Here is a 16,216-nt window from a genome sequence, read left to right on the forward strand (position 1 = left end):
CTTGCTACTTCAATCTTAAACACTGCTTTCACCAGGAAAATGTAATTTTATCAAAATACACGGTATTGTATATTCTTGCAAGACAGGTTAAGCTGGAAGAGTAAAAGAACCCTTCAGTACCACATCAAGAACTATGTGAAATTCTTATCAGAGCTTTTAATATCACAGTGCATGTTCACAGCAACGTGGTTAAGCTTTTAGACAGTACCCCACTACACATCCTGGAAACTTACCAAAAATTTCCCCCTCCCCACATCTTTTCCTCACCTGTAGTCCAGCTCCCATGTCTGGTCTTGGTAATGTCCATCAGTCTACATCGGACATACAGTGCAGTCTGCATTCTTTTTCAGTCTCCTCAGAACTGCAGGCTTCATACCAGAAGCAGAGGTTACCGTTTCATACGCGTTAGAACATTTTGGTAACAACTGAAGGGTTCTTGTGTCCCTGCATACACACTGAAAATTTTGTGTAGCAAGTAAAAGAAACAATCTTGAACTGTTTGTTTTGCATTCTTGGCAAAACCAAACCAGCTGTCTGTAATCAAGTTCTTAAAGCTGCCTCAACTGAAATGCTATACTACTACACTTGAAACGGTTTTCCAAATATTTTAAAACCCTAGAGAAAAAAATAGTAAAAATACTGTATTTGACCCTGGTAACTAGTTCGCTTCTCTTTTTACCTAGATGACCTCCTTTCTTCTCTGTGTCCTGAATCTCCTTTACCCCCCCTACACACCAGTTGCCTTCCTGCTGTCTGACATGAAAGCTTCGAGCTGTGAAGCTTGGAAGCTTCGCAGCTCCAGCTGTGATAATTACAGAGTTGTTGTCCACTGTGATTTCTCTCAGCCAGCGTAAGACGTTATCAGTGAAGTCTGCCTTACCTCATCTTCCTGACAGGACAAGCGGCTTCCGCTCGTGCAGCGCAGGGATGCCAGCCACGTGCATACCGAGCACAGCTATGATACCAGAAGCCTGTAGCGGATGCTGCCTTGGTGGTGGGACGGGGGCGTGCCAGCAAGGGCCCCAGCACAGGCGTTCCTGAGCAGGCACACTGGTTCCCAGAAAAGAGCACGGCTGAGAGCCTGCCTGGTTTCTCAGAGGAGCATTCAAGTATATCCGGGCTCTGGGTGTGTCCATGCACAGCACTGTTGGGACATCCTTGGCGTGAGCCCTGCTCAGAAGGTGAACAGCTCTGAGAAAAGCTGTGGTAGGTGGTCCGTCCTCCCACTCCTTTCCGCTGCCTTTTGGGGTGGAGTGAGAGCTCTTACTACTCACAGTGCTTTTAAGATACGTTATCATCTCCATCTCTTTTGGGACATGGCTTACCATTTTTGAGGCTGTGTCCTCTTCCCTCTCTCCCTTTGCCTTTGGTTAGGGAAGGTTTACACTGCACAAGGACACCTGCTGAAGCAATGAGACGATGGTTTGGGCTTCAGGCTGTGTTACAGCAACAGCTTCTCTGCTCCACAGATCCTCTGTTGCCTCGGGGGAAGCTCGTATTCCTGGCAGATGCATCTTGCCTGACACCAAGGCAATTACAGTGCTATGCATCCGGTGAAACTCCTGGCACTGACAGTTCTGTACCTTGTCTTCCTGCCTGGAGATCACTGCTGGTGTCCCCGCCTCTGGGAGGAGGCCTGCCTCTGAAGCTAACCCCTCTCTACAGCGCTCTAGGGCTTTTGCAGTCTATTACACAATGCAGAATTACCTAGTGCCCCATCTTCACCGCTGGTTTATGTTCAGTCTGCTGCTTAATCTATCCAGGGGGACACTAGGGGCTTTAGCCCCAGCTTTCATAGGTTCTTCCCAATTACAGAACCCAGCAGCATTCCCACTAGGACTCGGGCTATCTAGAAAAACGTGGTGGGTTGACCCAGCTGCTTGCTCACCCCCCACCCCAGCAGGATGGGGGAGAGAATCGGAAGGGTAGAAGCAAGAAAACTCGTGGATCGAGATAAAGACTGTTTAATAGGTAAAATGAAGCTGCATGTGCACAGCAAAATAAGGAATTTATTCAGTACTTCCCATCAGCAGGCAGAGCCTCGGCACGCTAACAGTTTGTTGGGAAGACAAATGCCGTAACCACGAACATTCCCCCTTCTTCTTCCCCCAGCTTTATATGCTGAGCATGACATCATGTGGTATGGGATATCCCTTTGGTCAGTCGGGGTCAGCTGTCCCGGCTGTGTCCCCTCCCAGCCTCTCGCCCACCCCCAGCCTCCTCGTTTGTGGTGGGCTCAGGGGAGAAAGCAGCACAAAAAGAAAATCTTGATGCTGGCAAACCCTGCTCAGCAATAGCCAAAACATTGGTGTGTTAGCAACACTGTTAGTCACAAATCCAAAACACAGCCCCATACAGGCTGCTGTGAAGACAATTGATTCCATTGCAGCCAGAATCTGTACAAAAAAGAAAATCTACATCTTGGCACCAGTATCTGCCGACATCCACAACAGCCAAATAAAGACCAGCTCTTAGAATCACAGAAGGGTTTGGGTTGGAAGGGACCTTTAAAGAATCCCTTCCCCTAGTTCAGCGCCCCTGCTGTGGGCAGGCACACCTTCCACTAGGTCAGGTTGCTCAAAGCTCCTTCCAACCTGACCTTGAAGGCTTCCAATCATGGGGCATCCACAACTTCTCTGGGCAACCTGCTCCAGTGTCTCAGCACACTCATTATAAAGAATTTCTTCCTTACCTAATTTACTCTTCTGGAGAAGATTTGTACAAGGTCAGTCCATTTTCGTAAGCTAGAACACCAGAATGAAATAACTGTGCCATAAAAATTGTGCCAATTGTGACCAGTGTCTCCTAGGACCACTGGGTGAAAGACGAGACTTAAGCAAGTCAAGCTCAGAGCACGACTAGTTACATAGGTCTGCTGCTTCTAGCTCTCCACCTGGTATCACAATACGGTTTGCCAAATTGCTTCCCACGTTCCCTGTAATGAAACACATCTCCAAGAACAAATGGAAGGCAATCCTAGAGGACGTGTATGCCATAGGCTGCATCATCATCAATCCACAACCTCAGACGAGTGGTCTTCCAAGGAAGCAGTCTCTGTGTAAAGTTGCCCTGAAAACCTTACTTCACCCTCAAAACAAGAAGGCAATCTTGCTACCTTCTTCTGCCCAGCACTGATTGTTTGATCAGTGTTTCACCCACAGCCAATCAAGCCTGCTTTATACATTGTGCAGGGGTATAACCATGCTGCCAAGGATAAAACTTTTTTAAAAAAGGTGCTCGAAACAAGCCAAGTACTAGTGTAACTACGTACAGCGGTCCGGCTCATTCCCCTTCTTTTATATGTGAGAGCTGGCATAGCTCAGTGTGAGCTGGCCCAGTTCGACAGCACTAACCCAGTTAAAATTAGTTCAACTTTTGGGAATATTGGCTCTAAAAGACTGCTTCATTAGTGAAAAAAAATGGGCAGGTCTATCAGCCACATGGAGAGACACCACTGTTGGCAGAGTTTCTGGCTAAACAGAATTGCACTGTTTCAGGAATAACCTTGTTTTTTCCATGTGAAAGTTGTTTCTGGGTAAGTAAGTCTAAAAAGAGTTGGACACTCACTAAAGAAATGTTCTCACAGCAGCTTCTTTTAACATTTAACAAAGCACCCTAAATTGGTCATTTAAAATCCAGGGGACACAGTCACGTAGCATAGAAAACTACATGCAACTTTAGTTTTTGCTTTGGTAATACGAGTTTAGGAACAGGGCCAAGTCTGGAAGCCACCAGGCTGGCCAGCTGGTTGAACTATCTAATTTGAAAAAAATGTCCTGCTTTGCAAGGTAGAGAGGAATAAATCATAATGTGTATTATACTGAGGCTGGCAATAAGTCATCAATTACCTGATGTTTGTTGTCTTCTCTCTCTGTCTTTCTGCTGTAAGCTTATGTAGTCCCTTTCTTTAAGATGGTCCCTCAGCTATTGACACATCATTGGGTATGGTGAAATGGCTAAGAACAACCCAACGTCCTTGAGTTACCTGTTAAGACAGAAAATCACTTAATGAGTAATCCTAGCCTTGAAATTTTGTCAACTTTTTAAAATGTAAATTATGCAATGAACTCATTATATAAATTGCCTATTACATAGCTGAATGGAGTAATTGATTTCAACAAGCTCGCACACAGATTTGAGAGATGGAAAGCTTTTTGCTATTAACCAACCACCAATGAATGGAGAGTGCTGTACGCTTAGTCTGAAAGCAATTTTGATCGATAAAGGTGCAAAACAGGGATTCAGACCCAAAGCCTGAGAGATGAGTGAGAAAAAAATCCGAGTTTTAGTAACAAGGAAGAAAAAACTTTACATCCAGTTTATATCTAACTGACCATCCCTACTGTTTGTGTTACTTCAATGTGAGAACATGGCTGGATCGCACATCTCACCAGACGTTTCCCTGCAGGAGCTCTGCAGGGAGGGCTCTGCTCAATGCCCTTGAAATGCTGTGATACAGAGCTGAGATAAAGGCCTGGCCCCGCACAGGCATCCCGTTTCCCTGACACAGCCAGGTGTTTGAGAAGGGTTTTAAAGGGAGTTGAACAGAACTTAGGTAGGTGGCTGTGAATAACATGTTTACCCTCCATTTCTATTCTGTTTCCCTCCACCTCCTCCGCCTGTCTGACCAACTGTCTTTTGTGTCTGCTGTGTCGTATCTTCAACAAGTGCAGAAAAACGTTCTTCACCTTTAAGATGCAGAGGTGCACTATAGAGCCTCCAAGCCCAAGGTGACAAGCAGCTCAGCAGCTGCAGGACTGTGTCGTCGCTGTCTTTTACATGACTGGCGAGGGGATTTGGAGATGTTCTGTGTGTGCATGTAAGCCGCTTTTGCTCACCAATTTTGTCCAGTCCTACAGGGTGTTTGCCCAGTTTGGGGTAACATTTGTTTTCTGCATTGGACTATTGCATAGCTCCTCAGACTACGGGGCAGAACTACACGAGGTAGCTGCAACTAGGGAATTTAAAAGAATTTGCATTTCAAAACTGAAAAGTACACATCTTCTTAGTTTTTTTTTTAGGCATTTGTAGTAATGTTACCATGCACCTCAGCTAGGCAGAAGAGATAACCTGTATCACCACAGGAAAAAGTGAACCTCAGAAACTATCCCTTGCGAAACACTGAAGTGCTTTGTTGACTCATTTTTACTTTTCCTGTACCTTCCTCACTATATATTCTTTCATTCTGATTGTTATGAGCACGTTAACTAAAGCTGATCTGTATACAAGAGAAAACCTATTTTTTGCTCTTAGAAGCGTAAGGAAGCTTTTAAACCATTACTCAACCCTCTTGTTGACTATTTTCTTCCTTTATTTCAACAGAGGCCTCTTATCCGCAATCAGGGAAGTACGTACAATGTGTACGCACTGTGGCAGCTCCCCGGGGTCTGGTTCCAGCTTCAGCAAGAGCCAGGTCCCTCCTGGGTTGCACTTGTGCCCCTGAAGTCACCCCAGTTCAACTGCACGGCTGTACTGCAAGCTAGCTCCCATATATCAGGGCTGAAACAAATTATTACTGTGCTGGGAGAGTATGCTTGTGCCATTTCTCATTTGCAGGTGTTTGGCTAGTGCTAATATTTATGTAAGTTATTTGGGGGAGGCGGGGGACACCGCCACTGTGTGGAGATACTGAGAAAGGAAAGACAGACATACTGTTCACCTTGCGTGCGGCATGAAGGCTTGTTATAAAAACAGCTAAGGAAAAAATCAAGTTTATAACTCTAGGTTTGGGTTCTGCAGGACCGAGTTTAACTGGTACATACTGGGCATTTCTAGTACTTTTTGAAAACGGAGGCTTTTCCATTTGGAAACAGGGGTGCAAAACCTGCAGCGTCCAGACGAGAAGCCTGACGGGCCGGGTTTATGCCTTCCCAAACCGATGCCTCACGCCCATCTCACCCCGGTAACAATTCCTTACCCGAGTTCCCGGGGAGCCTGGAAACGGGCCCGCGACACCGCCGCGCCCGGCCTCTGCGCTGTACCCTCCCGTAGGGCAGCGGACCGACGCGCACCGACTGACGGGCGGCAAGAGACAAACCGCGGTATTTCTGACGAAGATTTTACACAAAATTTTACGCGTACTCCTTTCACTGCGCAGGAAACCGCGGGGGGAGGCGCTGCGCCGCGGAGCGGCTGAAGCGGGGGCTGCTCCCACCGCCCCGGCAGACCGGCCCCTGCCCACAGCTCGGCCGGTCCCGCCTGTCGGCCTCCCGCTCTCCTCCGCCCCGCTGAGGCGAGGCGTCCCCAGGAGCCGTGCAGCCCACCGGCCCCGGCCCCCCGGGGCTGCCCCCGGCGGGAGGGCCGGGCGACACCCTCCGCGCCTCAGCCCGCCTCAGCGGGCAGGGCGCGAGCGGCACCGCCAGGCCACGAGGTGGCGCTGCCGCCCCCCGCCGACTTCGCGCTGTTCCCTCCGCCGCGCCGCCGCTTGCCCTCAGCCCTGCGGCCGGCTCCGCGCGGCGCGGCCCGCACCATGGAGGCGCCCCCCGTGACCATGATGCCCGTCACGGGCGGCACCATCAACATGATGGAGTACCTGCTCCAAGGTAAGCGGCGGCCGGGAGGGCAGGCAGGCAGCTCCCTCCCGCCGCCGAGGAGAGCGCCCGGCGGGCCGCGGGCCTGCCTGCCGCCACCAGGCCGCTGCCGCCTCGGCCGAGGGGCAGCCCGCGGGAGGCTGGGCCTGCGGGGGGCGCGGGAACGGAGCCGGACACAGGCGGGCTGCGATCGCCCACGCTGTGGAGAAAGCCCCGCTCCCCCGGAAGGGGAGAGCAGGGGAGGGAGGGAGGGGGTAACCGAGGCGCTGTCTCTGCCCGCCGCAGGAAGCGTTTTGGACCAGAGCCTGGAGAGCCTGCTGCACCGCCTGCGCGGCCTCTGCGACAACATGGAGCCGGAGACCTTTCTGGACCACGAGATGGTGTTCCTGCTGAAGGGGCAGCAGGCCAGCCCCTTCGTGCTGCGGGCACGGCGGTCTATGGACAAAAGCGGGATGCCCTGGCATTTGCGCTACCTGGGCCAGCCAGAAATAGGTGACAAGAACCGCCACGCTCTGGTGCGCAACTGCGTAGACATCGCTACTTCGGACAACCTGACGGACTTCCTGGTGGAGATGGGCTTCCGCATGGACCACGAGTTTGTGGCCAAAGGGCACGTGTTCCGCAAGGGCATCATGAAGATCGTGGTGTACAAGATCTTCCGCATCCTGATGCCGGGCAACACGGAGAGCATCGAGCCGCTCTCCCTCTCCTACCTGGTGGAGCTCAATGTGGTAGCGCCAGCAGGACAGGACGTCGTTTCTGATGACATGAGGAACTTTGCTGAGCAACTGAAGCCTCTAGTGCACCTGGAAAAAATTGACCCCAAAAGGCTGATGTGATTGAAAAGCTGGGCAGTTAAGGCATTGGTTTTTTTAGTGTTCCTGAAGAGGGTACTTTTCTAAAACGCCTTTCATGGGCAAATCAAAACAGGGAGAGGGGAATAAAGGACTAAATAACAGTGTTTTGTCAGTTATTGAATGTTTTTTCCTTCACTCGTGAATGTGAACAGAAGTGGACACTTCTTTAAATTAATGCCATTGAAAACATCAATAAATGCTAATAGTGGTAGTTTTCCTTCTCCTGTTGGGGAGATACCTGTTAGAAAGCATATTGCCTAACACTCCAAAAACATTCATCCTCCTGTGTATCCACATCCCAGTGCTGCTTGCTTGCCTTTTTTTTTTTTTTTTTTTAAAAAAGCACCATTCATGTGTACTACCCAGTCATCCTTTTTTCTTCTACATGAAGTTAATATCCTTTAATGCAGGAGGTGTGGTTTAACACAAGCATAAACCCAGGCACTACACAGTATAAAAGAGCAAGCGTACACCTATTTACAACAGAATACTAAAGTAATAGTATATGGAACAGGAACAGCTAGGACACAAGATACTGTAGTGAAACTTTCTGATATAACCAAAGTTAGAATTGGAAAACAATTCAGCAGTATTACAATGGCAAGAAGTTTTCAAATCTTGTAATGCTGTTCTGTCTTTTTCACTGAAGTTGGGTACAGCAATCTTAATTAATGAGAAAGCAGTAAATTACATGGGTTTTTTTATTACGACTTCTCGCACCTGACAGCAATATTGAAAATTGACACATTAAACAATTAAGAGCATCATACAGCTGCAATTGAACTAGTGATGATTTTTTTTGGCACTTCTCTTGATAGCAGGATGGTTGGTTACCCTCCCACGGTTGGTTACCCTCCCTACAGTTCAATGATATTTGAATTAGGTTTGAGAGTTTTCAAATACAGTTCAAACAAAAAAAGGTTGGCAAAAGCAACAAAGATAAAGAAGCTTATTTAAATTTCTCAAGTTCTTTACAGAAGGCAACCATTTTACCCATTACTAAAATGCACCAACCTTTGTCGGAGACATCACCTCCCTTTAGCACCACACATCTCTCTATGTAACAACTAAAGGCAGACCACTCCCACAAAAAGCTTCAAAAAAAGCCTTTTAAGTTAACAGCTACATTTTTCAATGCTGGAGTTTGGACAAGGTAAGCCATGACAACTGGATTAGCGCTCGCCGTGCGCAGTGTCTCGAGTGTTCCATTGAGGCAGGCTCTACGTAAGGGGCATGGGGACAACCGAGTACTTGAACACCGGCTGGAGAACGCCATTACCCTGACTACATAGCAGCGATTTTCCAGCAGGGTACAGGCAACGAGGTGACCTGTGCGACTGCTCACTACCTAGACTTGAAATATTTTCTGGAGGGTACGGACACACCTACAATTCTTTTGTTCGTACTTGCATGACTCGCCCTCATCAGACAGCACTGAGTCTGGAATTCCAACCTGAGTCTGGAATTCTTCAGGATACTGTTACAGGGGGTAACTTCCCAGGGGTGAGGAGTAGGTCCCAGAGCTCTGCCTGTACCCGGGAGCTGAACTTGCTGGGTTGCTCCGCGGTTCAGTTGCAGTCCCACCCCGCTAGGTGGGAATCCTCAGGGTTGTTGCCATATCCTGCCACTGTAACACTGGTTAGGAATCGCTTGCCACAGACTTCCATAGCTTGTCTCTTGTGACACGGAATTTTAAAAGTCCAATGGATCAGAAAAGTTGAACATTGTATACCAGCTTTTCCAAGGGTACATAGTTTTAAGTACAAAGACACACAGAAAACAGTAAGTACGCATTGTACTTACTTCCCATTGCATCTGAAAGGAACTCACTTGGTAATTTACCTTCCAAGATTCTTTCTAAGTGGAGGGACAAACAAGTCACAGAAGGTTGATGTTAGTGTAATGGTGATAGAGATAAAAATCCCACATGGAATTTCAGGCAGACCAGCTCAAGCAAAAGGAGACTGAGTGGCAAGTTCCCAATTAAACTGAAGTTTTTACACTTTAGATGACAATAGGTCTGACTATTGCTTGGTTTAAGTTCTCAAAAATAAAATTAATCATTTAAAATAGTTCTTTTTAAGGAGAATTAGTTTAAATCTTAAAAATCGCAGCAATCCACATTACCAGCCTTCCTTATTCTAGTTGCAGTGCATGCATAGAGGAGATAGGTGTGCAGAAGAAAAAAGCTTACTGCATCAGTGGTTACAGCTGAAGAAAAATGGACACTTCCAGGCACCTAATGCTCAAGAAGTGTATCCCTTTCTTTTATCTAATGAAATACACTTTTCTCCTCCTATGAAACTTAGCTGTTATAGCTGGAGACTAAAGATAATAGCAATACCATCAGTAATACACACTGGTAAATTGCATGGCATAACCCCAACTAATTATCATTATCTAGGGTCAAATTATATTTAGTTATATATGTATTGTAGGCTTCTACAACTTTACTGATTACCATATAAAAAGTAGAAATCCCTGCGTAACAAATAAAGGTAGGATTGTTATTGATCCATTAGGCACCAGCTACTTCTGCTAATTAAGAAAGCTTACTCTACAGAAGCTCATCTCAGTTCTTAAAAATTCTTCATACTTTAGAAAAAGCCACAAGTTTATCCTCTGGCACTCCTCAGTCCTGATCTCTCTTCTTCCCATGGAAACTTCCATAATGATGTTAATTCTGTACAAAGGAAGACAAGAGCTGAAATTCTTTGGAAGCGCTCTATATTAAGACTATACTGTACAGGAACATCTTTTAACATGCCCCTGATATGCTAGCACAAAATGAGCTTTTCAATATATAAACTAATGTGACATTCAAGTTTTCATCTCAGTAACTTCAAGTAGTACAAGCAAACTGCTTTCCTTTTTTTCCCATACATTATAATATTGTATATAGCTTTATACATGATCTAAAAGTTGGTTAAAAGGTGAAATGTTTTAAATGAGTTTCTCCAAAGCACTGAAAGTTAAAAATAACTACAAACGAGGATTTTTCTTCATAATTTTTAATACTTTTCACTTTTAAATACTGGTTTTAAATTTGTGATTGTAACATGGAAGAGCCAACTTCTTTTAATTTTTAAAACTTATCATTAGGATCATAAAGCTATTATAGAACAAACAGTTACACTCTACACACTCAAGGTACTCAAAAATATGATTCATGTTTTAAGTCTGTAGATGAACAGTGGCAATTCAAATACAGCGCTATCTGTACAACTTGACAAAAATACAGGTGGACAATCTGATTAGTTTAAAGAGAATCTGCGCAACTTCAGATAAGCCAGCTCAGCCCAATTAAGTAAAAGGTAATTTGTTTTTTTTCCAAAGTGCATCACATTTTTCACAGATAAATTTGTCAAAATACGATGTTCAGGTTCTCAGACAGGATAACAATGACCATCTCATCCTCATTCCCAATACAGGTTCTATCAAGTCATTTCCTTCAGATCTAGTTTGGCAATGTTCAAATTCTCCAATCGGACACAGATATTTAGAGAATGATATCTGATGCAGAAGACTGCTGCATTCTCAGCCCTTGGTTCAGCTTATAAAAACATCCATTCTAGAGTCAGGAGTTGCTTCTGCAAAGACCACCACAGCTGTATAAACACTACCGATCCATTAACAGGAAAAAATGAACTCGGAGCACACAGTCACATGGGAGTGACTGAAAAGACGGACGGGCTCAAGAGACAGGGCAAATTTTACAAAACTAAAAAAGTAAGATCCCTTCCAGAAGAAAGGATCTAATGACTACTTGCACACAGACAATCTGAGAGGCCTACAGAGAACTGCCTTTTTTCATCTGTTTTTAAAGAGGTCAATTACTACCGATTTCTCCATCTTGCAATTCCTTCCACATTCTTTAAGAAGCCTCTTACAACTCTGATTGGGCAGGGCTAGCTGTAGTGAAGTACCCGTGCCTTTATCCAAAAGTAAAGCGTATTCTTTACAAATAGTATATGTAGTGTAATTTTATTTACAGAATAAATTGCAAAAGTACATCACATTTAGTGCAAATGCAACTAATGATATCAGTTTATATACTGCTCTGTAAACTTTCCATACCTTTGTAAAATAAAGCTATCCAATTAAATTAATAAACTCGTCTGTGTTCCAACAGTTACCAGAAACAGCAAATAAGGAGTTAAACCCTTTGTATTTTGGATTTTTTTTTTTTTTTTTTTAAAAGTTCCCATCAGTGGCTATGGTGGAATGAACCATTGCTTAGTTGATTGTAAAAAGATTAAGTACATTTGAGGTATAAGATTTTTTTTTTTAACATCGCTATATAAAATGCTCACTGGTGATATAGTAAACATGTACAAATTTTCATCTTATTTGCCTTACTCGCATTACCATATAGGCACTTTTCTACATATTCAAATTAACAGAATAACTCTGTAATAAGGCATATTCCATGCACACCATTAAAGAAAGGCAAATAAAAAGGGAAGAGTTATGGAGCATGAAATCTGCATGCATGTGTAATCATGTGTTATGAATGATTTCATCTCTACAGAGAAGATGAACAGATAAAAGTTTTTCAACACTGTGCAGATCACATTTAATCATTTACCAAATCTTCATTAAGTTACTATATTATATTTATTTTCAGGCACCTATCATACTCTATCAAATAAGACTTTCAACTTTCTTTTGAAAAAAATATATCTGAAACTTTTTTCTCGAGATACACAGGTTAGTGAAACACGGAGCAGTTTCTGAAGAGTTTTCATCTACAGGACATGGATAAGAGATCTCAGTCAGTACCGGTCTGCCACAATCCTCTCCTAATGAGCATCTCCAGAATCAAAGGCAGGCAAATATCTGACATTTAAATTCTCACAGCAACTAAAGGGAACTTTCCAATAGGAGCTACACATCCTTATAGTTTTGATGGGTTTTTGACCAAGAGGCAAGTAATTTTCTACACGAACCTCATAGCATGGCTTTATTAAGATGAGGAAAACACATGCAGGATCTAAAAATAATGTACTCATCCTCATTCTAGACTGGGAATGTTGTCTTAGGTAGTCCAAATTACTTCAATAAATATTATAATGTACCTTCTCACAGCTTCGGGAAAGCCCTGGATATCATGCAAGAAAGCAGTCCACATATAGCAGGGACAGATGACTTCTAGCTTTGAGGCAGTCTCTTGCCCTCTCATACAGAATCTTCCTAGATATTTCTGGATCATGTTTAATAACAAAAATTCTGTAGCACATACTACATAACTAAAAATTACAATAGAAATATAAAGATATCTGGAAAAAAAATAAAGCTTTTCACACTCTTACTCCTTCAGAACTGAAGATCTTCATAAGAGTAAGACAATAGAAAAGGCAAAGTCATAAGGATATTGACAGCCCTCAGTTATTAACTGACATTCTATGGAACAAGATGATTCATTATAGAAACCAGCAGCAACGAACTATGATTATACAAAGCAAAACAAAACCTGCCAATAAGTCACCTACGCTTTACTAAAGTTCCTCCCTCCCACCCAAAATACCACATAGATTTTTGCACATATAAAGCACATACAGTATGCTATATGTGCATTTGTCTTTTGTGCTTTTTAAACATGCACAAAAACTGTGTGAGTATCTTAGGAAGGCTGACAGGGAAAATTCTGCAAGTTGTTTAAAATTAAAGCAGTACTCCACATTGGTGATTCAAAGTTGGACACGTTCTTCCGCTTCTAAAGCAAGCAAATAAAAATAGAGCCATATACATGTTATCAATACATGTATTTATAATTACACACTGATTCAGCAAAAAAAGTTAGCAGGAGAGAGCTAGTGTTAAATATTCAGCCTCATGGTGTCACACACTTCTTCACTTCAGTATACAAAGCCTAGAACTTGGGCCATAAAAAGACTGTAGATCCTTCGTTCCATCATGGAGTGCTCTATGCAAGGTCACTTCTCCAACGTGGAATGCTCACCCAGTCTTGTTCCGATCGCTGGAGGTAAGCAAGGACAAAAATACAGCACTGAAAAGTTTGAACACTAATAGGGAAACAAGAACTCGTTAAACACCTTAAATAGTATCAGCACTGCTATGATCACATTTGAACTGCTGGCTCATAACAGCTGTGTTTTTAAAGGTTCACCTCACTAGTTCTCTAACAACATACAATTAAAAATGAATAGTCACAGGGCTACCTGTTACAGAAAGATCAAATCACTAAGACTTTTGGAGTCTGACATAATGAATAGAACCCAAAAATAGAGGCAGCTTACGTCATGCATAGAAAAACTGATAAAAACTCATTTTCAGATCATGCTGTATGCTAGAACTACCAAATGGAATTCGATGGTTTGACACTACAGTTATACATAATGAAGTACATAGCAAGAATCTACACTACCAAGAATTAAGCAAAGCCTTACTTAGCACTAAGGCTTATGTCTGACAGATTCAGACAGCCCCAAAAGTGATCAAGAAATCCTCTTCTAATGTCATATCATCATTTAAATGTTAAAATCATTTTAGATTAGCCCAATGACCTATACCATTAAAATACATCCACTGACTTCAGAAAGCATCTGTAAATTCATTTTCTTTCTTAGGCTCATCAGAAAGGCTAAAAATTCACAGCCTTTTAAATACTCCAGTTATTAACACTGGTCTGTCAAAAAAGTTCCATTAATAAAAATCCTAGATCAAAACTATTCTGTCAATATCAAGGAATAATATCAAAACCTCATGAGGCTCTAGAGAAACTTCGTATGTATTCTTTTCAGAACAAGTGTAAAATGCCTGACAGCTGAGAAAAAAAACAATACTTCATCCTTTTATACTTCTACCTAAACTAGACATATATGCAAAAACTTGCAAGATAAACTAGTAAAAGTATACAAAAACTAATACTTGATAACTTGTGCAGCCCTTATTTTTCATGCTAATAATACACACGAATTACTTGAATGTTTTAAAAAGTATATTGCATACATATGTTAAAACTAAGCACTGAATTCACGCTAATCATGATAAGACATTTCTAGATTGGATACTTCTATTTTGCCTTAAATTTACAACAGTGAATCAAGAGTGAAAAAACTAAGTTATACCTGTTAATACTAGAATAAAATAGGCTTTCCTGCTGTTTTCTCTTGCACGTATGATGTAAAACGCTTCAAGAATTTTGGATATTCTCGTTTTGCCACTGCCCGTAACACTGATGCTGGCGCCCATCCTCCTGGGTTCACTAGAAGTAGACAGGAAGACAGACATTGAAATACAGAAAATCTGCTAAAGGCTAGAAAAGAAAATTTAAATTCATTATTCCTGCAACTCTTTCTGAGGTAACAGGAAAGAATAATGATCAGCAGATTTTTTTAATGCCCTTACAGCTTGTACTGTAGCACTTCCTACACTTAATACTCAAGCTCATTCCAGTTCTATGATGCCACTATTTAGAAAACATTAAACATGATGTGTTTCGAGTCTTTGGGGAACATCCAAATGGTATTCTCTAAGGACTTTCAAGAAACAACAGAAAGAGAGACTCGAGTTAGTTCTTAGTTCAAAAAAACCCGTAAGTTAACTTCTCAATAACTGCTGCATTTGTCTGCAGAATTGCTACATAGCCAATGTCTTACAAATTATTTTTAAAGCACTTCAAACAAAATACACTTCAATTCACAGAGCAAGTATTTTGCTGAAAAAGCTGCCACTTCCCATATAACCACAATTCAGAATTTATCATTGAAAATGTATTTTTGAAGTAATTGGGAAACTTCTAAAAAGGAAATAAAGCAGCTTACCCCAGAGTTTAACACCATATAGTATTATTTGTACAGGATTTAATACAAATTACATCACTCCTATATGGTAAAGATTGACTGAACCAATTTTTCAGACTCTGACTCTTTAGTAAGCCATGTAATAGGTTGTTAAAAGTAATAAGCAGGTAAGCTACTCTTGAAGTGTTTTGTAGCTGCAGGAGAGGAGTTAGTAAGTATGTAGCTCCAATACTACAGTACACTGCTAAATACTGGGTACAGTAACAATAGTTTGGCTTTGATAACTTTTTATTCAATGCCAAGGATTCTATCAGTTAAAAAAATAAAAAATGTACGTAGACTAGATTATATAGCTTGCAAACATCCTCATACAAAACGTATTTGCTCCTTCTTAACACTGAGGGTAAAAACTGTATCTTCACTATCAGCAGCTTTTCAGCCTACCAAGATGAATCGGGGGAAAAAAAAATACAGCAATACATGAAAAAAACCATACTATTAATGAAACTAAAAGCTATGACAAGTCATCCCAGTTGCTGACATTTCTTCTGCCCACCCTCCTGCACCTCAAGGTTCTGTATTTAGGACTGAGCTACACACCACTTCCATTTATTCCTCCCAGAATGCCACACAATGAATGATCCCATCCACTGATTTATGTAGCACATTAATTTGAGTCTTTTTGAACATGAAGACCACAAGTGTGATGCTATACATAAATTTAACAGAAAACTGCATCAAGCTTTTTTTGCCAGTATTCAGCTCCCCAAAATTAGCATATATCATGAATGTCATACTGAAAAATTTTAGACTTACCATTAGCTACATATGTAATCTTGCATAGGATGTTGTCCCTGCTTATTTCTTTGTTCCCCTCTGGTGGGCTTACTAACGTCTGACAAATCATAGCAATATTTATTTTGGCACGGACACAGCGATTGTTCAGCTGCCAGAAAAAATGAAACATTTGTAAGCCTCAAACTAAATTTGTTGACTGCTAACATTTTAATTTACTATGAAGTCTAAGACACTTCAGAAGCTGTGTTTCTGAGAGTTTGCATTC

At 42.6% G+C, this 16,216-nt stretch overlaps 2 protein-coding genes across 5 annotated transcripts in view; one reads left to right on the forward strand and one right to left on the reverse strand.

The window, feature by feature from the left end:
- Positions 1-6,395: 6,395 nt before the first annotated feature.
- Positions 6,396-7,488, forward strand: MED18 (mediator complex subunit 18). Its single transcript, XM_075137108.1, has 2 exons — positions 6,396-6,542; positions 6,816-7,488. Exons 1-2 carry the CDS (start codon positions 6,470-6,472, stop codon positions 7,367-7,369), a joined length of 627 nt encoding a protein of 208 aa, XP_074993209.1. The 5' UTR covers positions 6,396-6,469; the 3' UTR covers positions 7,370-7,488.
- Positions 7,489-10,382: 2,894 nt separating this feature from the next.
- Positions 10,383-16,216, reverse strand: part of CERT1 (ceramide transporter 1) — a 76,378-nt gene continuing 70,544 nt past the window's right edge. For all 4 annotated transcript variants that reach the window (XM_075137105.1, XM_075137107.1, XM_075137106.1 and 1 more), the window contains 3 exons: positions 15,970-16,099; positions 14,479-14,615; positions 10,383-13,367 (listed from right to left, as the gene is read on the reverse strand). In XM_075137105.1, coding sequence (XP_074993206.1) covers positions 14,488-14,615; positions 15,970-16,099 — 258 coding nt within the window. In that variant the 3' untranslated portion in view covers positions 10,383-13,367; positions 14,479-14,487. The remainder of the gene's footprint in view (positions 13,368-14,478; positions 14,616-15,969; positions 16,100-16,216) is intronic.

This window comes from Calonectris borealis, chromosome Z, assembly GCF_964195595.1.
Source record: "Calonectris borealis chromosome Z, bCalBor7.hap1.2, whole genome shotgun sequence".
In the NCBI taxonomy this organism is placed as follows: Eukaryota; Metazoa; Chordata; class Aves; order Procellariiformes; family Procellariidae; genus Calonectris; species Calonectris borealis.

What these genes read in the sequence shown, in the direction of transcription:
- MED18 (XM_075137108.1), top strand. Translation starts at nt 6,470, where the DNA reads ATGGAGGCGCCCCCCGTGACCATGATGCCCGTCACGGGCGGCACCATC. An exon ending in GATGGAGTACCTGCTCCAAG is followed by an intron (nt 6,543 to 6,815) that starts GTAAGCGGCGGC and finishes TGCCCGCCGCAG; the next exon opens with GAAGCGTTTTGGACCAGAGC.